This window comes from Chamaea fasciata, unplaced genomic scaffold (genome assembly GCF_029207755.1).
Source record: "Chamaea fasciata isolate MVZ Bird 193981 ecotype frontalis unplaced genomic scaffold, bChaFas1.0.hap1 SCAF_18, whole genome shotgun sequence".
In the NCBI taxonomy this organism is placed as follows: domain Eukaryota; kingdom Metazoa; phylum Chordata; class Aves; order Passeriformes; family Sylviidae; genus Chamaea; species Chamaea fasciata.
Genome location: NW_027094103.1, coordinates 11,017,570 through 11,041,942, shown reverse-complemented (window position 1 = coordinate 11,041,942; position 24,373 = coordinate 11,017,570). Strand labels below are relative to the sequence as shown.

Genomic DNA, 24,373 nt, shown 5'->3' with positions numbered 1-24,373 from the left:
GAAAATATAAACCCAGATGGTGCAGCTGAACTATCCTGGAGTTACGAGGTTTCCATGAGAGAGAGAGATTCTGTAATTTCAAGAGGTAAATGGGATAAAATTTGTTTTCTTCTCCGAGTCTGAGCCGGTGAACAAAGGAAAAGCCCAAACACATCTGCTGTGTTGTGTGCTGATGTGGTGACCCACAGTCCCTTCCTCACTGGGGGAGTCCAAAGGGATGGGAAAAGGAGAGCACGGCCAGTGAGCAGCTGTGCATCCACTGCTACTGTGAATTCTGCTCTCTCTCTCCACCAAAGCAGCCCAAATCCCTCCGTTTGCCATCCTGCAGCATTCCCACTGCCCAGCCTTGCAGGACTGACTGACTCCCACCCCTGGGAGCTTCACAGGCAACACCAGCCAGGCACTGATCCTGAATTTACGGCCATCAGCCACTTTAGTCGTGAGACACAGTAAATTGGAGCCCTCGTTTCTGCTTCTGCAAACCAGCATTTCTGCAGATCCCAAATACCACATTTTGGAATCTAAACGAAAGTTCAGAGTGTCCCCACCTGGCCTGAGAGCCCCGACTGCCATGTTCTGGGCCAAGGTGTCTACACAACTGCTGGGAGCAGCTCCTGCTCTCCGCAGGCACCCCGAGGTGTCCTTTCCAGAGGCGTCCCAGGGTGGCACAGCCCCAGATCAGCCCCACAACAGCTGCCAGGCGCCACCACGTGGAGAGACATGAAAAGCCTTCCATGAAAAATTGATTTTCGCCTTGTCCCCACTCTGAGCAAGCACCATGTAAAGACTTTGCTGTTAAAGTGGGTTTTTCAGTATCCTGAATAAAACAACAGCCACAGCCCAGTGCTTTCGGCCTCTGAACATCAACCTGAGTGTCCCTGGCCTGTCAGACCAGCAGCTTTTCCCAGAATGGTAAAACATCACAGTTCCTCTGGGAGCAATCCGGGATTTGGGGCTGAGCTCTGAGCCAGGCGAGCAGAGGCAGCAGCCGCAGCCAGGCCACGGGCAGGGGGTTGTGCCTTACCCGCTTTCTCATCGTGGGTTCCTGGGATTTCTCGAATTTCCGTTTCCTCCACAGATGCACCTCGTCAGACTTTCTCCTCAGGATCGAGTCAACTGGAGCCTTTTTGGAATGTTCCTCCGATTTCCGCCTGGGAGTCTCCTCGCAGTCCCCTTTCCTTTTGGCAGCATCTGGCACCTCCTTGTTGTCTCTGTTAATTTTCTGCTCCTTCAGCAACGAGCCCGGGAGATTTGACGCGTATTTAAATCCCGGTCCGCGCTTTTGCTTGTACGCCAGAGAGACACAAAACACAAACCAACTTTATACCTTATGCATCTTTAGGCTGCCACCAGCGCTCCAACGCTGGTGAGCTGGTCACTTTTTAACTTACAAAATAATTAGCAAGGAGTTAGAAGTTTTCATTTTCCTGAGGGTTATTTTTCTAACTACACACTTGCAAGTGTTCTGTCTCAGTCTGCAAAGAAATAATGTTTTGCCAATTCCAAGAGACACTCCAGGTTTTGCATAATTGCTTGTGAATTTTTAATTTCAGGAATTTTCATTGTCAAAACGAACGTGCGGCAGAGCATAGAACCAACCGAAATATTCCCCAGGTGCTGGGTGAAGTGTTGGTACAAGTACACAAAAATTACCGAAGAAGAGAAAGCTGTGAGCTTGTCTCCTTCAACTCACAGAACCAGCATGGAATGAACCATCCAACCCCGGGATGGTTTGGATTGTGAGCGACCCTAAAGATCACCTCACTCCAACCCCCCACCCTGGGTAATTAAGAACAAAACCCGAACTGAGCACAAAACCAAAAGCTGGTATTGGGCTAAAACTCTACCCACAAGCCAGAGGGAACGCTTAAGATTTTGTATCTCATCCCAGCACCACTTCTTCCCATTAAACTCACTTTTCCAGTTTTCCCTGCGTGGTTGCACTTTGGACACTCCCAGCAGTTCGGCAGCTCATCGTTAACCACGCCATCCGATTCCTTCACCTGTGGGAGAGACACAGCCACTCACAACTGCGCTGCACACGGCGGCAGGGGGCTGATGACCCTTCCAAGGCACACTGTACAGCCCCTGGTTTTCTGGGATGGACGGCAGCCCTCCCAGGGCAGCGGAGGCACCGTCCTGCCAGTGCTGGGCAAGCCCTGGGTGCTGCCCAGCCGCCCCTCGGGGAGGAAGGGACAAACATCTGACACAGGGCTCAGCTCTGGGCTCTCCCTAAGGTCAGTGACAACCCCAATTCACACACTCTGCTCTGAGAACAACAGCAAACACCCCGAGAGCCCAAGCAAGCCCCCGGACGCGGGGCTGCCATGGCTCCGTGTCCAAACAGCCTCCCACCCTGCAGGTGTGCAAAGCCCAGTCCTGCGTCCCCTGCCGAGAGGAGCCTGATCCCTGCACAGGCAGGGCTCTCCCATCCGTGTTCTCACATACATTAACCCCATGGGCATTTTTAGCAGCACAGCGCCCTGCACTGTAATCAAGTGTTCCTTCAAATACTTTTCTTCCAGGATCAGAACTAGCAGTCCCAGGCTGCAGCCCTTCAGCCCATGTGCCAGCGGGATGGTGGCTGCCAAGGCAGCTCGGAACAGGCACGTTTGTCCGCGGCACTGGACACATGGAGCCATTTCCAGGGTTTCTCACACCCCCAGCGCCTCGGTCAGGGTAAGGGAGAGAAAGGCTGATGACTTCACTACCTCCAACGCTGACATTTTGCTTTCTGAAAGAAACTTATGCTCAGTGTTACACTCCAGCAAAGGCACAATCCTGCCCTACACAGCTGGAATGCTCCTCATTGCTGGATTGTCACACAGGAGCCTGGAGTGCCTTCCAAACAGGGATCAGGCATTTCAGAAAAGACATTCCTATGAATGAAAAGCAGAGCTAAGATACACCCTCCACACAAACGCACTCACTGACGGCACATTCCCACTAAAGGCTTTCATTACATATTCAAAAATTAAAAAACTTGGGGGAAAAAAAAAAAGAAAAAAATATTGATTTATTGCTATTGTAGACAACAAAAACGTGCTGCTGTCCAGACTAACAGCTGGGCACTGGCAGCAGCAGTGTGGCTGCGGGAGACAGGAACAAGCTCGGGCAGGGATCTGCAGATTTTTCATGTTTCTGAAACATTTCCTCCTCTCCTCCCAGTGCAGGGAAAAGGCACTGGCTGTGCAGGAGCAAGCCCTTGGATTTAGGAACTGCTTCCTCAAGTCCCTGAGCCAGACAGCAGCCATTCTAGTTTCACCATCCAGTGAGAGTGATGACATGTCAGTCTCTCAGCAAGACTCCTGGAGTTAATAAATAAGTAAATGAAGTGGGCAGAATTTAAATACTGGTTTTATCACAACTGTGTGCCTTTGAACCTCCTTTCCCATGGTAGGTGTAAGATACTCCAGGAGTTGTTGTATACATCTCTGCCTCAGGGGAACAATTCCTGGCCCGAGCCCAAGTTGGGAACAAGTTATTTCCCGCACTGAATATAGAACAAGTGCTGCTAAGGGAAAGCATTACAGCTCTGTCCCTTCTGTGAAGTTTAAGGAACTGAACAGATGTGAGGAACTGTAAGCAAACTAATTAGACACACACAAACCTGCCACTGAATCCGTCCCAAGCCTTTCAGGCTGGGTGGGAGCCAGTTCTGAGTGTTTGCTGCAAACAGCAGGTGGGTGTCTGAGGCACAGCGTGAGGCGTCACAGAAACCTACCTGCAGCACGAGGTCAGCAACTCACACCTGAGCACCAGACCTGTGCTGGGGACTCCACTTGGGAGGGATGTGGAGACCCCAGGATGCTGATCTGGCAGCCCTGAGGGAGAGCCACGAATTCTGGCAGTGCCCAGACTGAGAGAGGCAGTGAGACACACCTGGGCTGAGGCTGTGCTGGAAAAGGCCTTTGTGTCCCTGCTGCTTTGACAAGGCACCTAAATATTCACTTCCATTGTTAGCACAACATTCAGCTGAGATGGAGAAGAACAGGCTCCTACTGGAGAAAGTTCCCTTCTCCCTAAGGAAACAGCATCAGATGCTGCACTCAGACGTGCTAGCCAGCAATGCCAGCAATTTGAGATGAAGCAAGAAAAATTCACCACTCTTGGATCATCTCAAACACTGCGTAACAATGAAAGGCAGTGCTCATCCCAAAATCTCATGAGCTCCCTCCGGAACAGCGCCGTGCTTGCGAAACTCTCACCAAGATCATTTTCATAAGAAACCCGTTCAGCAAAAGAAGCATTTGTGTTGGTATTTTCGAGGGAAGAAGGATGTCAGGAAGCTCCTGTGACACTTGTGAGCACATGGAACGTCCCTGGCTGTCCCCAGCACAGCTTCAACACCAGCACTGCAGGTGCTCTGGTACCCAGGGCCCCACAGAAGCCCCACAAGGCTCAGGGCACAGGTACACCTGAGCCACCCTAAACTCCTCGGAGAGGTCCCTCTGGCACTGCTGCTTCATGGAGAAAAACCCCCGGAACGTGCACAGCCTGATCAGGGAGCTGGGAGAGGACGGACTTCAAACTACAACCAACCTGCCCTGGAGAATACATCACCCCCTGCATGCAACAAACTATTCCACAAACTCTGAGAGATGCGTCTTGGAGGGAATTTAGTCCACATGGGAATAAGCCAGGAAAGGACATCTGCCCTTCCCTGATCCAGTTTATTCCAGTCTCCCTCAACAGTACATCTGGCTGGAGATGACCAGCAGTTCACATGGTGCTATTTCCCAAGAGGGACACGAGGGACTTTCCCTCGTGGGCAGCGGAAGCAGCTGCCCTGGGGCTGGAGCTGCACCAAAGGCTATTTATGGGCTCCATCCTCAGGGCACAAGGGCTTGAGCAACACGTAAACACGGCAAGAGGTTTCTGTCTTGCAGGAAATCATGGAACCTGGGAGCAAAGAGCAAGGAAGGATCCAAGGAAGAGGCTCCGTTGTCCTTTTGCTGTTCCCCTGAGCAGCCTCATATCCCACCTTCCAAGATGATTCTGAAATTCTACCAGTGCTCTTTTGCCCCAGGAAATCAACAGCACCAGTGACCATTTACCCACCATTTCAGCTCGGCAGAAGCACTGAGAAATCAAAACACAAGACACACAAGGCACACAGTAAATCTCCCAGTGCTCAGCTGCCAGGAGCACCCAAAGCAACGCTGTTCCTAGTTACCAAAAGAACACTCAGAACACCACGCATGTGTAAGAGAACAAACAGCACCTGCCTGGCTTCACAGATCTGACCCACATCCTGTACTAGCCCCAGACGTAGTATGGGGAGAGGAAATCATACCTGAGCTGCCACTAGACACCAACTGTCCTCTGAAGTCAGCCCTGAGGTGCCACTGACGCTGCAAAGGCAGAGACAGGGGTGCACAAAGCAGCCAAAATTAAGGTACCTCTGAAAATGAGCAGCTCCTTCCCCTGCTTCATCAGCCCCCAAAGTTTTGTTTTAAGCAGAGCCAAACAAGCAAAGCTCCTTTTCAGAGCCCATCTGTGGCAGGAACTGAGCACCAGCTCCATGAATCAGGGAGAAGGCAGAGCTCTGGTCTGCCAGCTCCCCACGTTGTGCTCTAATAAATGACAGCGCAGAGCCTGGTGCAGGACCACGTACAGCTCGGGAGAAATGAGAGGCCGGGAGAGCTTCACCCCAGGCCTCGTGAGGAACACACACACACACACCTCTCCTCCCAGACATCCCAGAAGGGCCCAAACGCTGCTTTCTGGGGCACGGTGTGTCAGAACACATTTGCCTTGCCAGATCACTTTAACCATAAACAAAGCAGCAACAGGAAATGGCTGATCAGCTGAAAGAAACCAGCTCTGGAGAAAGGCATCTTCTAAATGCTCATGCAGGAAGATATGCTCAAAATGACACTTTTGTTACCAGCAAAGAACACAGCTGCTCACAGGACTCAAGTCAGCCAAGGGTGAGCACTCCTGCAGCCTGACACTCGCTCAGGCTCTTCTCCAGAGCTGCACTCCTGCTCCAACATTTGCTCCTAACATCCTCAGAGCCAGCTGCCACCCTAAGGCACATCTGTGCCTGGACCTACACGAGCAGCCAACTGCTCACCTGTACTCTGTGGGACTCGGGAAGAAGTTACTGACATGGACTTGGGGGCAAAAAGAAAGAAACAAACCCACAAGATCTTTGCACGCACACACACTCGGGGATGTCCAAAGCCAGGGTCCCTGCTCCCAGGGAATGCTGGTGCATCAAGGACCTTGCCTGCTGGTCAGGGCTGTGAGTGCCACAGATCTCACCCTGCTCCTCACACCAGATCTCTGCTCGCTTCCTCATCTGTCCAAAGACTAAAACCTAAGAGCTTCCCACTTTCTGTGCACCGCTTTTACATTAAGGTGATAACTAATTCAGCTTTTGTTTCCAACATGTATCACATCCTTGTACTCACCTTAAGGCATCCTGGGTGTATGATTTCATTACAAATGGAGCATTCCATTAGCATGAGATTAAACTTGCTCTCCTCCTCTTCCACAGTGTCCTCTTTCCCAGCTTCTCCACACACCAGACACACAGCAGTATGAGGCAGCACCGGCTGTTTAGGGATCAGAAAGAACTGGTCAAGACATGGCAGACATGGAAACACAGGAGCTCAAGGTGCATTTACAGTACCCTCATTTCAAGGAAGAGACAAATGGGGATTAATTGTGCAAATTGACACGAGGCAAAAAACCCTGGTAACAAATGAGGGCTGGGTACCAGACCAAGCTCCACAGGACACGTTTCACCGAAGCGCCCTCCCTGCAGCACTGCAGGCTCAGGGAGCATTACTGGGATGGATGAAAAGGCATTTTTGGTGGGTTCCTCGACTCCGTGAGCTGACACAGACATTGGCATGCCAGTCACTTCACCAGCGTACAATGGGAGGGGAAAGAAGCAACCTAGAACATCACTATTCACGTCCATTAGGCTTTACAATCTGAGTAGCAATTTGGCAGCTCCCCTATTTTACAGGCAGGGCAGACAGATGTTATGGGACCTGATCCAGGTCTCACAGCAAGCCCACAACAGAACCAAGAACAGACCTTTTCCTGACTGGCAGTCCATTATTCAGGGCCCTGCTCCCAACCTGAGCACTGCAAAAAGCTCTGCTTACTTAGAAAGAGGATTCTCTCCTGCAAGTGGCACAAGTGAGATCACACAGATTTTTTTTTCTTTCGCTAAGGCAGAAAGGGAACTGCAGCATCTCACATACCTGCCACCCGTGTCAAAGCACTGAATGCCACTCTAATTAAAAAGCCATCTTTTTGCTAATGATTAACAAAATCCTGGTTTGCAGCAGTAAGGTATAAACCTCATTACAAAAAAGAAAAGGAAGATCCTGAGCTGCCCACAAAGGGAAGTGCTATCGATTAGGCTGCCAGTCCTTAAGTATTACACAGCCAGGGGCAGAGATGGGGTTTTTCCCAGCAAGGATCTCTTGTGGATGGAGTGAATGAATCCCTAAGAGAATACCTGCACACCAACCCAAATTCTGGCATCAGCAGCACATCCCTCAGCAAGTTTCAGGCAGGGAAAGCCCAGCCGTAGTGAACCATCAGAGCACAGAGCATTTTGCAAGCGGCAGTTCAGTTTTCCTTGCTGGGAGCAAGGGTGTCCAGGCAATCTCCTCCGTGCCACCACGGCCTCTGTCCCGCTGAGGGGCTGGAACAGCAGCTCTGCTGTCACAAGGTGTCCTCTCAGATTCCACGCAGCAGTGTCCCAGGCACTCCTGCTTCCCCTCCTGATGGAGCTGGTGATGCAGAGGAGGTTCCTGCTCTCTCAACAGCAATACCATGGGCTCTCTGAAGGCTTCTGAGCTTAATGAAAGCCTGTCTAGTTAATATTGTCAATGTTATTAACCAGGGCAAGCACAATCCCAGAACTGTAGGGATCATTACTTCCACACAGCTTCAGCATCTTGCAGGGGTTTTTTTGGCCGGAAGCTGCTGGATAGGAACCAAAATACGTTACTGCTGAGTTGTCAGAGAACAAGAGCAAAGCCAATAGGATTGCTTACAGAAATGTAAAGCACCTTGAAAGTTACAACACTTCAGCTCCTTAATTTTCTGGGCCTTTGCTGCTTTAAGAGTTTGTAATAAACTCCCTGATATTTGCACCAACCTAGAAAGTGCAGAGAAGTCACTGTCAGTGCACGTGAGGGTGGGACAAGTAATTAGAGACCCCCAGCTACCTGTGTCCTAACTGAAAGTAAAACTCTAGGCACCAAGAAGATAAATAAATCTTCACTGGAAGACAGAGGACGACTGCACTCAGCCAGAAGAGAACCCAGATCAGCTCTGAAGGCTCAGCCTGTGTTACAGACAGTGAAACAGCTTAGTATGAAAGTTTCCCTCATCAGTGAGGATGAGAAAGCACACTGCAGCCCTAATTTAATCCTTCCACTAAAAAGGCAGCATGATTTCACTATTTCTTGCCCCTGGAGAATAATAAATTCTTCATCCATGCTGTTCAATTCATGCCACACTCCAGGAAATCAAGTGTTCAAAGAAAAGACACTTGAGCTGCAAAAGCACTCTGCAGAAAGGTGGATATTCCGTGTACTTTACTGAAAGATCCAGCAGCGCTGAACCCAATCCTCTGTGTCAGGAACAGGGCAGAGCTTGGCACAGGACATGGAGTGAGCTACCAGGAGCAACTACTGGAAACCTTAAGGGCTTATCAGTTTTTTATCAGTGTCAGGTGAAGTCATTTAATCCCTCCACTTTGGTCATCTCCTAAGAATTAAAAGAAAACCCCACAAATACTAAGTGAACTGTAATGAGAGAAATCAGTATAGATAGGGTGATATTTCAGTTATGAATAAACAACATTCCTCTCCTTAAAAAAAAAAAAAAAAAACAACAAAAGAAAACCAAACCCATAACAACAGCACAAACAAGATCTTCTAAAGAATTAAAATAAAAACTAAAGCTGATTTTTAGCCTTGAACAGAGTTACTGCAGACATGAGCCCTGAGAAGAAGCTCCACAAGTCAGCATGGCAGCTACAGATTCAAAAGCCGCTTGAACAACTTAATGGAAGATTAATCTGTCAATATTTGTTAAATAGAAAGCTATCACTTGTGACTCAAGAAGCTCCTAAGTAATGTATCACAGGAGCCCGGGAAACCGACTGCCTGCTTGCCCTGTTCTGCTGCTCTTTCCCTGACAGCCATTTCCAGTCCCTGAGGAAGACAAGACCCTGGATTGATGGCTCTCTGCCTCATCCAGATCAGACCCTCTGCTCTGTGCCTAAGTAACAGCAAACAAATTGAAATTCAGATCTCGGGGAGCCTGGGGCCATCAACACCAAAATCTTGGAGGCTGCCAGTCATGGATTCCTCACATCCTAATTTATGTGGGCAACATGGCAAAGATGATTGCAAGGCAGCTTTTCTCAGGAAATTCCAACATCCAAGCCAAACACACCTTTTCATCCTTTGAATCCGAACTTCCCACTCTGCCCCTTTCCCCCCAAATCCCAGAGTTTGAGGGTGATTTGAGCGCTGATTTTTGACAGACAATCTCCACCTCTATACTGCTAAAAGGAAAGCTGTCCTGTTAAGTTTTAGTGGCGTTCTGATTTAAGATTTGGGGAGGATGAGAAGCACGGGGAAAGAAGGGATCTGAGCTGGGAGGACAAGAATCACACACTTTTGTCTGATGCACTTTAGAGACTACTCAGAGCAGAGCTCCCAACCCCACACCCGGGAGACGCGGCGGGAGGAAAGGACCCTGCAGACGAGCTGCAGGCCCAGGCACACTCACAGCTATGCACTGCCTCATGATGCAGGACTGCTTCATCCTGCCGGGCCCCCCGAACTTCTTCATGTCCTTGCAGAAGTGGCACTCGCCGCACTCCGTCCGCAGACACGCCTCGCACTTGCGGCATCGCGTCCTCCGCCGCCGCGCGCCCGCCGTGCTCCGGTTGGCCGCGAGCTTCACCGCGGAGGCAGCGCCCAGCTTCCCCTTGGGCCGCCCCACTGCCCGGTTCTGCAAGAGAAACACACACAAAACACGGGGTCACCGCACAGCCCGGCTCCCTGCTGAGATCTGGGGGGGAGACTGAAGGGTGTTAGTGGAATGATGCACACACAGGGAAAGCTAAGCAGATATATGCGATGGCTCTTGGACGTAAAGGAGTTCCATCGCTTCTCCAAGAAAGGATGTGCTGTAAAAAGATACAGAAGGCAGGACACAAATGAGAGATCCCAAAGCCAGAGCCAGCCCATTTCAACAGGAGGGCCGGGAGAAGACGCTTAGGCACAGCTCAACACAAGATCGAGACCCAGGTGACAGGCTTGGCTTAGGTCGGTAGATGATCTGTGCCAGTGGTGAGCTCTGGGCTAGAGGTATCTTAGATTTGTGCTCAGGCTAAGCCAGAAGGACTTCCTCTGCTGAATCCAAGAAGCAGCAAAAGTGATTTGGTGGTTAGGTACAGCAGGGAAACACTCAGCCAATGGCTCAAGCCCCCGGTCATATCCCTAAAAAATCAGGAGAGTATGAACCACTGCCAAGCGATAAAGTAGGAAATAAAACACAAATGCTACAAAACCCTTCCAAGGTAGCTCCCTTCCTATCCAACACTAGCAAGTGCTCAAAAATAGAACACCAACTGATGATGTGCAAAGGCTAAAAAGGGCATCCCAGGTCTAGATTTCAATGACCTTTAAGACAGAAACTAAAGGAGCATGAAAAGATTTGCAGTGATTAGGTTAACTGCAACATATTCACTCTAGACATCCAAATTTTGTGTTCTCATCAGAAACTCCCTTGTTATACACAAGAACTTACAGCTCAAGCCAAACATCGCTAAATACCATGTAATTGTATGGGGCTAATTATGCACGAATTGGCTTGGCTCATTCTGACCCACGACAGCTTTCCCCATAAAGACGATAACAACAGGACCGCAAAGTCCATCTGGTTTAGCATTTAGACAACTCTTCCATTTTCTGCACATCTCAGCATATGACCAACACACCACCCGGTTTCACTTTCTGTTCCTGTTGAATTCTGGGCAATCACCAAGGCAGGGGCAGCTTGGCTGTAAGGAGCCATGGAGAAATTCCACCGGAGTTTTTAAAAGAAAAGACGTGGAAACATTGCACTTGGTCGTACAAGAGCTTCCCCAGGTGCCCTGCTCTACAACCCTGAAGAGAAGGCACACTGCAGTGTATCTGATCTTCCTCCCAGCTGACTTAGCAAAGCTCCGGTGACTTTCCCCAAGCTGCAGAGAAGTGCTGATATTTTAACAGCCTCCATCCCAGGATTCTCAGTGCTGGGAGAGGGAAGAAGTCAGGAGCTCGACCCCCTAAGCTCCCTCTCCTACAGAGTGATTATCATTACTGAGATGGGAGAAAACACTACTTAGTCCATGAGGCCGCAGAGATTTCTGCAAGGTTTTTAACTCCACTCCTCGGGAACAGATTTAGTTCCGTGCGCAGGTTGGATCTCACCGCGCTGTGTGAACGCGGACGAGCGCGGCTTCCTTCCCATCCGCAACCGCAGCCGCCGCCTGCATTTCAGATCAATGTCAGACACTCTAAAGGATAAATATTTACCTTCTAGACCAACTTTCCAGCCTCTCAAGGATAAAGTCGGCTCTGGCAGGACTGGCTTAGAGGCAACCTAGATAAGAGATAATTTTCTTCCTCAGCATGAATCACTCCTCCATTCTATTAGAGTCTCCTTCAGCTAGGAAGGGAGGCGAGACACGAACCAAAGGCTGGATATCAGCAGGAACATGTTAAACCAAAACATGCACAACAACCTTGGCAGCTCCCCTTGGACAACAGCACATGGAAGATTCTGTGTGAGCACCTGACTCCTTCCTACTGGGAAGCAACATGATTAAGTTTGAGGCAAACAACAGCTAAGACACCGTGAGAATGCTGTTTTCAAATGCTTTCAAGGAAAAATCAAACCCTGTACTTTTCCAGCTGAAAGACAACTCCTGCTTCTGCCACAGTAATACGAGCCAAGTCCTAATTCTGAGGACAACAGCCTAAGTGCCAGGACACGGCAAAGACGAGAGTGATAAAAAGGCATCGCTTGAACACCGAATTTGAGAATCCTAAAACACCCACAAAAGCAGGAAGGTCAAAGTACAAGAACAAGCCTGAAGTCAGACCACAGCACACTACTCAGATTTTCTTCCAGACACCACCAGAACACAGCAGAGGTGCAGACCTCCATCTCACTGTACGGAACACTGAGATCTCTTGCCTACCAAACCTCTTCACTGCTCATTAGCAAATTCTACTAGCTGGGTTTGTACTAACTTACCAACCAACCAATCCTCAATCCAAGCCACGTTTTCACTCCAGGATGTCGCAGCCAGCAAGGCTGGAGAGGCCTTGCAGGAATTCCCATTCGTATCTAGTTTCAAGGGGCTCCAAAAGTGGTCGCTTAAAAACCTCCACAGAAGAAAATCTGGCCTGTGGGTTCCTCCCAGAAAGGGGCTGGGATTCAAGGGGGTAGAAGGAGCCTCCAACATGGCTTGGGGTTTATTTAGCACATGGCAGACAGCCAGATAAATTCCAGGTCGATGTTAGCGAGGAGATGCTGCAGGATTTCCAGCTCAAACTGCAGTTTTAATACATACCAGCCCTGGTAATGAGATTGGGTAAAATCCCCTTCACAGCTCCTGTCCCCATCTCTGCACTGCCACTCGCCACCCTCCCAGCACAGCTCCATGGATTTGTCTCGCCCACAACGAGCACAGGGCAGGGGATGGCAGCACTCCTTAGCCTGGGTTTAGCACAGGGGCCAGCAAACAGCAGCTCCACGGCCTGAGGCCCAGCACTGGGTGTCACAGCAAGCCCGACTCCAGCTTCTAGGCTGACACAATCTCACTCCTCTGGAGGGGACCCCACCATCTCCTTTCCCGAGGAGATGACACCCTCAGGCACAGCCATCACCAGCCACCCACTATGTTTTCCAGCATCTCCACAAAAACTGTGCTTGGAACGCCTATGGCCACAGCAAGTCCTCCAAAGAGAGGCAGGGGGATGCTGAAGTGGTGACAGCCACTCTGCCAAGCTCTCAACAAAGGCAGAGTAAGCAGCTGCTGAAATGTATTAGGATTAATATCTTCAATCCGTATCTCTATTACACCGAAACCTAGGAAGCTGGTGGACTTGCACAGCCTTCTACACACGTGAACAGTAGTTTTTTCCTTTTGTGGGATTTTTTTTTTGGTGCTCTCCATGTTACTGCTGTGACACACAAAGGTAACTTGCCCCTGCTCCCAAAGCAAACACAGTACCTGAGCACTGGGGGTAAACGTGGGCCATCACACGTGCTACACTATGCACTACAAAACCATTTACAAGTCCCGGAGTTGGGCTCACCCTCCCACACCACAGTGCTTAAACATGCCCACTCCTCCAGCAGGAAATGGACTGCAGTGAGTTTCTGAAGTGCTGGCCTCCTGCAGACCCCAGCAAATTCAACAAGGTCCCGTTGGACAGCAATTAGGGGATTAGGTGGGGTGGTCTCAACGGGGCTGTGCAGATCTGGAAATAAGCTCAAGTACAACACTCGCAGTTCTAAATCAACCCTAGAAGAGCTAGCGGGAAGCCTCTGCTCAGAACACGAGCTTATCCTGGTTATGGACAAACATCTGGCTGCTGGGCAGTCTCCCCTGCCTACTTACAGGTACCTCAGCACACTTTCACATGTCCCAGCCCCGCTCAGCTGTCACAAAAAAGCCACCAACCAGGCTCAGAAGGACCAGAGGCACTAAGGAAGGGCCTCTGCCCTGAGCACAACTCTTACTGCAACAGAAACATAACCCTGATGTTTACAGCAGCAGACTTCTAACCTTCCCAATTACAAGGAACAACTCAAAAGACCTCGGGCATCGAGCTTTGGAGAAAACACTGCAAGAGCCATCAGCCATTAAAGGGATCATTAAATAGGTGCTGATGTTCCCCAGCTGCTGTCCCAACACCAACTGGGATGTGCTGGAGATGTCACCAGGCAACTCCACATACAAACTCCTCTGCCCTAGAGAGGAAGATGAGCTGACCCTGTGACCAAGTCCAGAAGGAGGAAGGTCCTGGTTCTCAAAGCAAGGCTGACAAAGTCTGCAGCCTAGAAACAAGCTCTTCTGCAAGTGGCCTTTACCTGGGCACAGCTCTTATTCCCCCACTCAGCTTCAGCGACCTGCTTAAACTGCTGCCAGCAGCACCAAACCATTATTTGAGACTCAACATCTCCAAGAAAAACCCAGAGAGGCGTGGGGCTGTTCTGAAGGGCTTCTCAGAGGAGCAGGTCAGTGAGACCCTGAAGCACTTCACCACAACCAAGCACAATCTGAACAGCTCATGTAGTATCCACGGTGTACATCTCCCCTAGACAAGATCTTTTTTGTGCGCAGTGCTCACTGCTTCAAGGAGCTGCGCCACACAAATATATCCCTTGCATTTGCACAAGATAGCGGTGGCTTCCTTCTCTAACACACGGACAAATTCTGACTATTCTCATTCACTGCAGACAGACCCACAACAGCCCCCAAAGATGAGAATCCAGCACTTGCCAGGTGCCAGTCCCGAGCTTAGAGCTTTATGTGGTACTGCATGTCAATGCAATTGCTTTAACAGAACGAGGATAGCCAAATCTACCTACCACTTTTTCCTTTAGAAGATCTGATAAATAAACACATGGGGAAAATAATTTTTTATAGAAGCCACATGCATTAATCCATAATTCATGACTGCTGTCACCGAAAACACCACCCTAAAGGGTCACGGGCAACACTGGGCACTGGAGTCACCCACAGGGTGGCACAGTGAAGGCTTCTGGTGGGTTATGTCTTTGTCCTTTCCCACTGCACCAGAGGTGCGGCTTTCCATCCAAACAGGCTGCAAGACTCCTGCGTGCTGCCCAGGGCAGTGAGCAGCACTGTCCCCTCCTGCTCCAGAGCCACATCTCTGTCCCAGCCCCCTTATGCAGGGAGTTCTGGGGTTCCTGCTGGAAACCCGGTCAAACTGACAATTCCCAGCAGTGGTGCAGACCAGGAAACTCCACACGAACCCCAAAACACCGGGGTCGGCTGCCTGGCAGGGTCAGCCTGTTACACTCACACTGCCAGGCACTACACAATCACACAACTGCTGAGGTTGGAAAGACCTCGAAGATCACGGAGTCCAACCATTAACACCGCGCTGCCATGGTCACCACTAAACCACGTCCCCAGGTGCCGCATCCACACGGATTTTTAACGCTTCCATAGACCACGATCCCACCACTTCCCTGAGGAGCCTGGGAATAATCACAACCAAGCCAACAGTTCCTCTGTATTAAACCCTTATGTCTGTTCAGCAATTAACAGAAACCCTGCTCAAAGGAAGAACTCAGAGGGAGAAGGAAGGACAGGATGATGTAACTGCAGGAATGCAGTGGGGCCAAGGAAGAAGGTAGAGCTAGAGAGCAAAAAAATCCCACTGATGCCAGTAACACCCTTAAAAGTTGTATTAACCGAAGAGCACATGCCAACACCACGGATCATGTCCGACTAAAGCCTATCTGCCCAAAAATCCGCACATGCAAACTCCAGGAGAGCTGTCTTCCTCTCACAGTGAGTGTTTAGTTACATCACCCTCCCTCGGAACAGGCTCCTGCTGGGGTGGGGGTGTCCTGCAGGTCCAGGGTCCCTCATTAAACAAGCAGCATCAGAGGGAAGGGGAAGGCACTGAACTTTTTCAATCCCAGCCATCCCAAACCAGCATTAATCCTCTCCAGATGTTCACTGCCATCATCTCTTCCAGTTCATACCTACAAAATCTTCTTCCACCACAACCAAAGGAGATCCTAGTGACCCTTTTCAGGTGACCACACAGAGTTCACTATTGAAACAGACTGATTTCCCACAAGAAAACAGAAAGAAAATAAAGAAGTTTATACTTTGCAGGTTCATCTGGGTGTTAATGACACTCCAGCAGCTTTCCTGCCAACATAGCAATGTTGTTTAGGGTGTGATAAACTGGCACATCAGTGCCAATGCCAGTGCCCCTGTTTATTTTCCTCTGGTGGTGAGGAGGCAGGAGTTAGGCCTGGAGGGTGGAATAAGATATATTGGCAAAAATATGCTTTGGGAGATAAGCTGCATCAAAAGTAGGAGCTCTTAAAAACAAAGACACCAGTAAGTTCCAGAGACTTGGGGCACAACACAGCTTTTGCTACTGCCGCTCCGGGACAAATCCCCCTGCCCCAGCCTGGGGCAGCCTCCTCTGTTTATATATAGTGAAGTGCCACACTCCGAAACTGAATTTCTTCACACCAGGAGCAACACAGCAAGCCGGTGGGCCGGGGCAGGTGGTGCCCACCCCACAGCCCAGGACACAGCCCCAGCACCCACACGCTTCCAGGCCCCCAGCGCTGCTGGCAGCTTCCACGAGTGCAGCAAACCCTGCGAGCTCTGTGCCGCAAAACCCCCCAGTCTTCTTGCCTGCTTACACACAGACCAGGGAAAGAGGAACGAAAGCCAGCAGATGAAGTGACAAAACCCGCAGCTTCTACCCAAGCACTGAAATCCCGCCGCTCAACCGCACCTTCAGAGGTGAAGCCTTTCACCTGTTACATCCAAGGTGCTGTCGCAGTAGGAAAGGCAACGTAATATTGATTTGACACGTCCTGTGCAGAAAAACAGGGTAAGCAGACATTAAAGCAGGCCTGTATGAAAATACAGCTGGAGCTACATGAGGTGTTTCACCACTGGAACAGTTCTGAACAGAAAGGAAAACATTCCACAGGTCTTAGGTACGTAGGTCACTGCGTTATAGTTTAGGATCAGACCAAGACTCTGAAGAAACTCCAAAAGAAAGATTTCCCGTCCTGCATTGATTTTTATTTTAAACTTCTAAGATACAAAAACGCTTTGAAAGCCTCAGGTTTTAGAAGAGTTGAAGAATCCCAGAACGCAACCAAGTTTCCAGATTCATCCAGCAAGAACCAGTACCTCCAAGTGGCAATTTCACAGCTGGTACAATACAGCTGAGACCAATCTGCTCTCCCAACCATTAGCTCTTTTCAAAAAGTGTGCAGTGATTGCACCAAGACACAGACACAAATGGAAAAGGCCTGGCACGAGAAAAAAAATTTAAGAAAAGACGAGGACTGGGACATTTTAACTACTAAGTCTGGGAGCACAGCAGCGAACTCGGCAGCAGCACGGGCCTGCACATTCACGCGATCCTCAGAATTAGGCAAAGGCTTAATAAAGTTACTCATCCAAACCTGAGCTCAGGTTCTTGGGCTGCCAGTGCAGCAGGCCAGCAGGGCACACTGAAGGCTGGGAGCACCCAGGGCACACCACCACCACCCCAAAGACTTTTCTGGCCCCGTCTTCTACGAGTAATTCTGAACCATAACAAGGTAAAGTTGTTCAAAACAAGATGGGTTTTGGAAGACAGCCTCAACGGCTGGACTACGTAGAAACTTGTCTCCAAAACCAAAATATTCGGCTATTTTAAAGAGGGAAACACCTCAAGTTTTGAACAAAACGATCAAGTTTATGTTTAAATTGCACACACATGTTTAATACTATTCCTGGTGCATTTTTAATTGCTTAGGCAGTTCTTAGAGAGTAAAATACGCAATCTAGAACATATGTTCTGGATTATTTTTCACAGATTACTTCATAAATTCAAAAAGTTTATTCTCCTTCCCCCACAGGGAAAAAAAAAAAAAAAAAAAAGCCTTCAGAGAATAAACCCTGCAAGTATTAATAAAAGTTCTCTTTTCATTTCGGCACACATCCTTCTCTTTCTTCTACATCCCTCGTCCCTGGGAATGGAAAGGAGGCTTCGGCTATAAATCAAACCAAGACAAGGTAGCCAGGCTCAGCATCAGACTCTCCCCCAAGTCCCGCAGCCCTCTCAGCTATTTGAGGAATCTTAATAGGAAAAAAAATAACAATTCTGCCGCGGACAGGGCAGCCCCCGAGAGGCAACAACCACCCGCTGGCGGCGCGTTGGGGGCCCTGGGAGGTGCCGAACTCGCGGCGCCCGGGGCGCCCGCGGCGGGCGAGGCCGAGCGCCCCGGGCCGGCCCCGCGGAGGCTCCGCGGCCCCGCCCGGCGCGGCCCCTCGGCGAGCGCCGCTGCCCCGGGGCCGCTCCCGAGCCCACATTGTTCCCGGCCCCGCGGCCGGCGCGGCGCTGCCCGGCCCGGCCTCCTCCCCTCCCTTCCCGCTGCAAACTTCGCCGCCCGCCCCGGACCTGCTCCGGCCCCAGCTCGGGCCCCGGCCCCGGCTCGGGCTCCGGCTCCGACTCGTAGTCCTCCTCGTCGGCGCTCGCAGACATGGCCATGGCTCATGGTGGGCCCAGGCGGAGCCGAGCTGACATGGCTGGAGCGGCGCTGCTGGCGGAGCCCCGCTCCCCGCACACACACACACACATGCAGGAGGAGGAGGAGGAGGAGGAGGAGGAAGGGGGGCCGTGCATATTCATGCCAGGCAGCCAGGAAGGGGCTGGCCCTGCCGGCACGGCCAATCGCGGGCCGCTTCCACACCGCCGGCCTGCGGGGACAGCGGGCACCGCGCGGCCGGGGCACCGCGGCCGCCCCCCGCACACGGCGCGGCCGGGCCCGGGGGGCTCGGCCGCCCGGCCGGCGATTAGCCCCCCGCCGGTAACGGGCCCCGCGGTGTGCCGAGGGCCGGCGGGGGCGGGCCGAGGCTCGGGTGTGCCGAGCGGCGCTGGGCGGGGAGGATGCGCGGCCGCCCGCGGGGCGCTCGGCGCTGCTCGGGCTGCTCAGACAAAGGAGACGCGCACAGACACACACGCACACGCACACGCACACACACACCCTGCACCGCGCTACCTGCCCGCTCCCCTCCCGCGGCGCGGCGCGGGCCGGCGGCGGGGAGCCTCCATCCCTCGGCAGCAGCGAGGCACCGAGCGAACTTCGAGATTGCAAGCGGCAGAACCAGCGCTGGGATAAGACGAGGCGACCCGGCTGGTGGAGCTGCTCGCAGCTGGCCTCACGCTGCTCCTTGGGCACGCACCCCTTCTTTGACTTGCTCCCAAGGAAGCATTTCTAGCCCTGCCCTGATCATCCTGCCCCGCTGCTGGGGTTACACAATGAAATACTCTCCCCGTAGGGTGACACGTTACGCATCGGTCAGCTGGGGACCTGCTCTGGATCCAAAGGACCCAGGGCCAGCACCTCCACATGGACACTGCCTTTGCCCTCCAGACCCGGAGGGTCACGGGCCTGTATTTGAGTGCCGGAGATTTAAATTTCCCATTGGATTTATGGGCCTGCTTTCAGGGGAAATCCCGATTCCACTCAAGTTGTTAGGATTTTGCCTCCGGCTCCTACGCCCACAACACAGAATTAAACATGAGATTAAATATTTGCATGTGCTGAGCAACCAAGAAGCCATAAAGAAGCACATCTAATGGTCCTTGCATCAGGATTTTTGCCAAACTAGTTTCAGCTGGGTTACCTGGTCTGAATTACCACACTGCACAACCACTTCGGGTAGTTCGGAAGAGGCAGCAACAGGCAAAAGCTGGCATGGGAGCAAGCAGCAACACGGCCCTTGTGACACCCGGATCCACACTGAGCCTGGTCCCTCAAGTTTAATAACAAAACACAGCCAAACTTGAAGCACACATTTACAAGCAACTGCTGATAAAGCCACGTGAATCGTGTAATTATGCCCCTTCCTTATTTCCAGTACATTAAATATCCATTGTGTGTTGTACTCCTGTCCTCTCGCCAACTCAAACTCAGATGATGGGGAGGTGATGGTGTTCTCCCCAGCCGGCCCATCCACCGTGGTGGGAGCAAAGCCTTTACTCACAACACGTGATGGAGCTCCCAGAAGGCGATGGGATGTGCTCAGCCTGTCTCCTCAGGTTTCTCTCTTCCCCCATTGTGTTCCTACACAACCGGGAGCGGGAGCAGACGAAAGCTGAGGCATGAAAGGCATGTGCCTAAGGCCTTGGCTTTCGGAATCACAAGGTAATATCAGAATCCAATGTTTTCTGGAGGAGAGAGGAGGAGGGGGGGATGCATCTAATGACAGGCCTACAAGGGAGAGTTTGAAACCACGAGCAAGGATGTGGCTACAGCCGTGTTTGTGGTGCCGTAGTACACCTGGCCTCCAGCAGCAGCAGCAGCAGCAGGAGGAGGAGGACAGATGACATCCAGAAGGAAAATGCCTGGTCCCACACCTGCCTGTGGGCACACCAAGTCTCCACTAGCCCAATTCCCTGCGAGGCTCCCTGTAACCTGGCTCACACTTGTCTGTCCCTCCGGCCTTTTGGCTCCGCAATCCGGACTGGAGAAAAAAATAACTTGTGACATCCCTCAAGGACGATCCAGCAGTCACACCGCGGCGAAATGTCATTCACAGCAAATTAAATCATGACAGAGATCATCCTCCTCCTCTCGATCTGCAAGGCGTTCCAGCACTGCTGATGTTGGCATTGGCCTCTGCGGGCTGCAGCAGGTTCCTTCCCAAAGTAACCCGCACCACGCTCACCCCACAGCCAGCCCTGCCACCCCGGAGCGTGGCCACGCTGCCCTTGCAACAGCACCACGAGTGACAAGGGAGCTCTAATTACGGAGCCTGAGTTAGGAGGGAAGGCTCACACGTGCCAAGATCTTGGAACGATTTCCAAACGCTAGGTAAACTTTGCCGAGACGGTGCTTAAAAAAAACGGGATGGGGGATGATATGAAATGGCAAATTGGGAATTGGCAAGGGGGAAACAACACGGTAAATTTCTTTTTTTTTTTTCTGATTGTAATTGCTCTCAAAAAACCTCATCCTGTACAAGAGCAGCTAACCATTCAAAGGAATATTTAATACACAGACGGAACTATTAAGAGAGCATTTTCCAGCTCAATTCTTTCAGCTTGTCTACACTAGAGAACACTAAATTACAACGAATAGTGAGCAACCCTTGTGTGAACAGCATCTAGTTGCCCAGCCTGGTGGAGTTTACAACAGTTTAGAACACAAAATAAGCAGCAGTGACCCCAGTCCTGCCTGCAGTGGCAGAACTGTGTCCATACTTCAGCTTAGTGTGATACAGTTCAGTAATAAATAACATCCTTAATTATGCTGCTGAATGAGCCATAGTGAAAACTGCATGAAAACAGACAGCACCTTCTATTTTGAACTCTTGCTTTGATTGCGCCTCACCTGAAGTCATATATAAGTCTCATCAATATCATAATCTTCTCCACAGAAACCAATTATGTTGTCACAAACTGAGACAATAACCTCAAGCGAAGAATAAACAGCAGGAGCAGATGAGTGCCAAAGAACCAGATTTTATTCTCATGCAAATATCCTTAAGTAGTAAAACCAAGCTGGGGGAGGACGACTACAACCCCTGTGCTGTACTCACTCACTCCTGAGCATCTCCTGTATCAACAGATTGCAGCTGCTGCTGCCAGTGCTGAACAGGATCCGTGTTTTCCCATTACACACTAGACTTTATGATGCTCAATAATGAAGTGAAATAAAGTTTTTTATGTGGCACAAACACACTTTTGATTTAACCTCCCCTTGAAACTTTTCATGCACCTTCATAGAGTATTATATTTAGCTGGTATTAGAAAAAAATATTTACACAGAAACAATGAGACAAACAACCTCCAGCTGGTTGATATGCAAGTCCTTGCAAAAAGATGTGATTTGAGCTGCTGCTGCTTTCTGCGGGCCAGCACGTAGGTTTTTGAAAAGGAAACCCACTGAGATGTTTATGAATCACAATTATTGACCTGGATCACAATAAGAGAGTTACCCAGTAGCTTTCTAAGGTGCATTGTTTTGGTGTAAGTGTCCATTCACATGAAATACGATCTTAACTGTTGGGCCTGGGCAAATTTCATGACACTTTTCTCAAGAGTTTTAACCAATATTTCAGTTGTATTCTCAACACTAGCAGTGACAGTCTGACAGCCTAAATATCCGCAATCTTACTACTTCCCATCTACTTTATCTGAACTATGACATAAGAGTTGTCATCAGATGCACTGAGTAACTGTCACAATCTTTCCAATAAAGTCTGATTGAGCAACCTTAGATCAAATAAAGTAACACAAGATGAAATAATATTGACTGCTCCCTCCATGCAATGCTACTGCTCCATACTTCCCTAAGCAGTGTCCAGCACTGCTCCAGGAGGACCAAAGGCAGCAAGGGCTGTACAAACACATCCTGGAGGACACAGCCATGGGCTACTGCAGCAGAGGAGCAGCACCCAAACAAACAAGAGCCCAGGCAGAACGTGCTGACAGGAACTCGCTCACTCATCAGCCTTAAAACCCAAACAACCCTCCCCAAACCCCAACACCCTGTCCATTTAATAAAGTAATAAATAAGACTGCAGAATGGTGAAACATGGACTTCATCTATCACACAAGACAGACTCTGCAGGAAGAGCCATGACATGACCGGGAATATCCACTGGGAAATTAGGGGAATCTTGCCATGCCTCCTTCTTCCAGAGAGCCTTATGGCACAAAGTGCTTCCACAGCACAGTTTGTGTCTCCAAGAGCCATGTTCTGTCAGTAAATGCAAAAACTAGTGAAGGAGGTTCCTAGGAAGATAAGCAGTGACTGCCATGCTGTGGAGGAAGATGCAAATAGATGTGGCTGAAAGAGTGGATTAACCGGAATAGGAAACCTGCTTTCCTGCAAGAGGCTCAGTGTGCTCTGACACACAGCACAGAACGCTGGGAGACAGTCAGCTGTGTCCAACGTGTGGGCAGCAGCCTGAAAATCCAGAGACCAAACCCAAACACATGGTAGGCAAAGGAGAAGCTCAAGTGCAGTTTGCCTATGAGGGCTCATCGCTCATTGTCATCACCTACAAACTTGACTGGGATTTGTGGGGAAACATCCAGGACTAACAACTAAACCACACTAGGCTAAGACTCGCAGCTGCTTCGCTTTTATTGGAATTTGCCCGTATATTTTGCTATATTTGTTATTTTCCAGAAGGAGAGCGCTGCTGTCCCTCGCCTATCTGGTCCACGGGAGCTGCAGGGAAGTCCTGAAGTTGAAACAAGCCCTCATTTATATTCTCAACAGACTTTAATTTCAATGTGCTGTGGAACTAAGAGGAAGCCATCTTCTTGGGGACAGAACATACAATTCAATTTTGTTCTGAAAAGTGCATGCAGGATTAATGTCCGTAATTGCACGGCCTGTACTGTGGAATGACAAACGCCTTTCCCACTGCTCTGCCAATGTGCTTCGATCCAGAAACAAAACTATTAACTTTCAGATCTGTAACTCAAAGCTCAAAAGGATTGTTTTGATGTCAGGGTGGTGGAGACCAAAAGGATATTGGAAGTCTTAAACCAGGTTCAAATCTTAGTCTCATGGCCAGTGCAGCAATAAATGCAGGCCAGGCTCCTGGTGAGAAAATCTAAGATGTGTCAACTCATTTCACACAGACTATCCAAGGAAAAGGTCTTAAGACTACAGTAGTTTTCATCAGCTCTTTTACTGTCATGAAATAAAGAGAAAGCTTCTGTCTTGAAAAATGGTAGTCAAGGCATAGTTGGGAAAAATTCGTATTACTGAATATTCGTGTCTGTGGTAGAAGAATGACAGTGGGGAGGAATACATAAATCTTCTTGTGTGATACCTGGAGCACAACAGTTGGAAAACAGAGATGTCTGTTCATTTTTTTTCTAATCCATTTAGATTTCTAGTCAGAGTCAAAATGGCTCTAATTTACCTGTTTGATGTATTAATCACATAAAGGCATTGGTCAGATTTCAAAGCAAGTGGCTGAGAGTTGATAAGAAGTGAAAATATTAAGTCAGAGATGGAAGATTAAGAAGGTGCTCATTCAAGTCCTTGCTATTTATAATTACTCCCTGAAGGGACACAATATTTCAAGTACAGCCTCTTGAGGTGAGAAATAATCTGTCAAGTCACCAGGCAAAGGTTTTAGAAAAACACTGAGGCAATAGGCAGTGAAGCTCTTTTGTAGAGTCATGGAGTGGGCTGGGTTGGAAGGGACCTTCAAGACCATTTAGTTTCAGCTCCCCATGGCACGTTACGTATGACACACATCCCCCAAACCCTGGAACTCCTCTGCGCTGAGTTACTGCACAAATGAATTTGTCTGGAGGACTAATGTGTGTAAGAGACTGGAACAGCGCTCAGAAAAACAAACAGGTCAGGCAAGGAGCTGCTTTCCTGGGCAGTGCTGCCCCGGGAAAGCAGAGGCTTGACAGGAACTCCCAGTAGCTCCAACAGCTTCCACTCCTTTGCACAGTACCCCGAGAAACCTTTGGTTCTGGAGCATCAGGTTTTATTCCTGCCTCCAAGTGTACTTAGCAGGGGAAGGCCTTCGTTTCGGATGTGTACAGCTACTGTG

At 50.0% G+C, this 24,373-nt stretch overlaps 1 protein-coding gene across 6 annotated transcripts in view; it reads right to left on the bottom strand.

Moving 5' to 3' along the window:
* Positions 1-24,373, bottom strand: part of KDM2B (lysine demethylase 2B) — a 106,120-nt gene that overhangs the window by 6,476 nt on the left and 75,271 nt on the right. For 4 of the 6 annotated variants that reach the window (XM_066199835.1, XM_066199838.1, XM_066199837.1 and 1 more), the window contains 4 exons: positions 9,778-10,002; positions 6,420-6,563; positions 1,917-2,003; positions 1,025-1,294 (listed from right to left, as the gene is read on the bottom strand). In XM_066199835.1, coding sequence (XP_066055932.1) covers positions 1,025-1,294; positions 1,917-2,003; positions 6,420-6,563; positions 9,778-10,002 — 726 coding nt within the window. The remainder of the gene's footprint in view (positions 1-1,024; positions 1,295-1,916; positions 2,004-6,419; positions 6,564-9,777; positions 10,003-24,373) is intronic. The other 2 variants (XM_066199836.1, XM_066199840.1) reach the window with 1 other exon arrangement.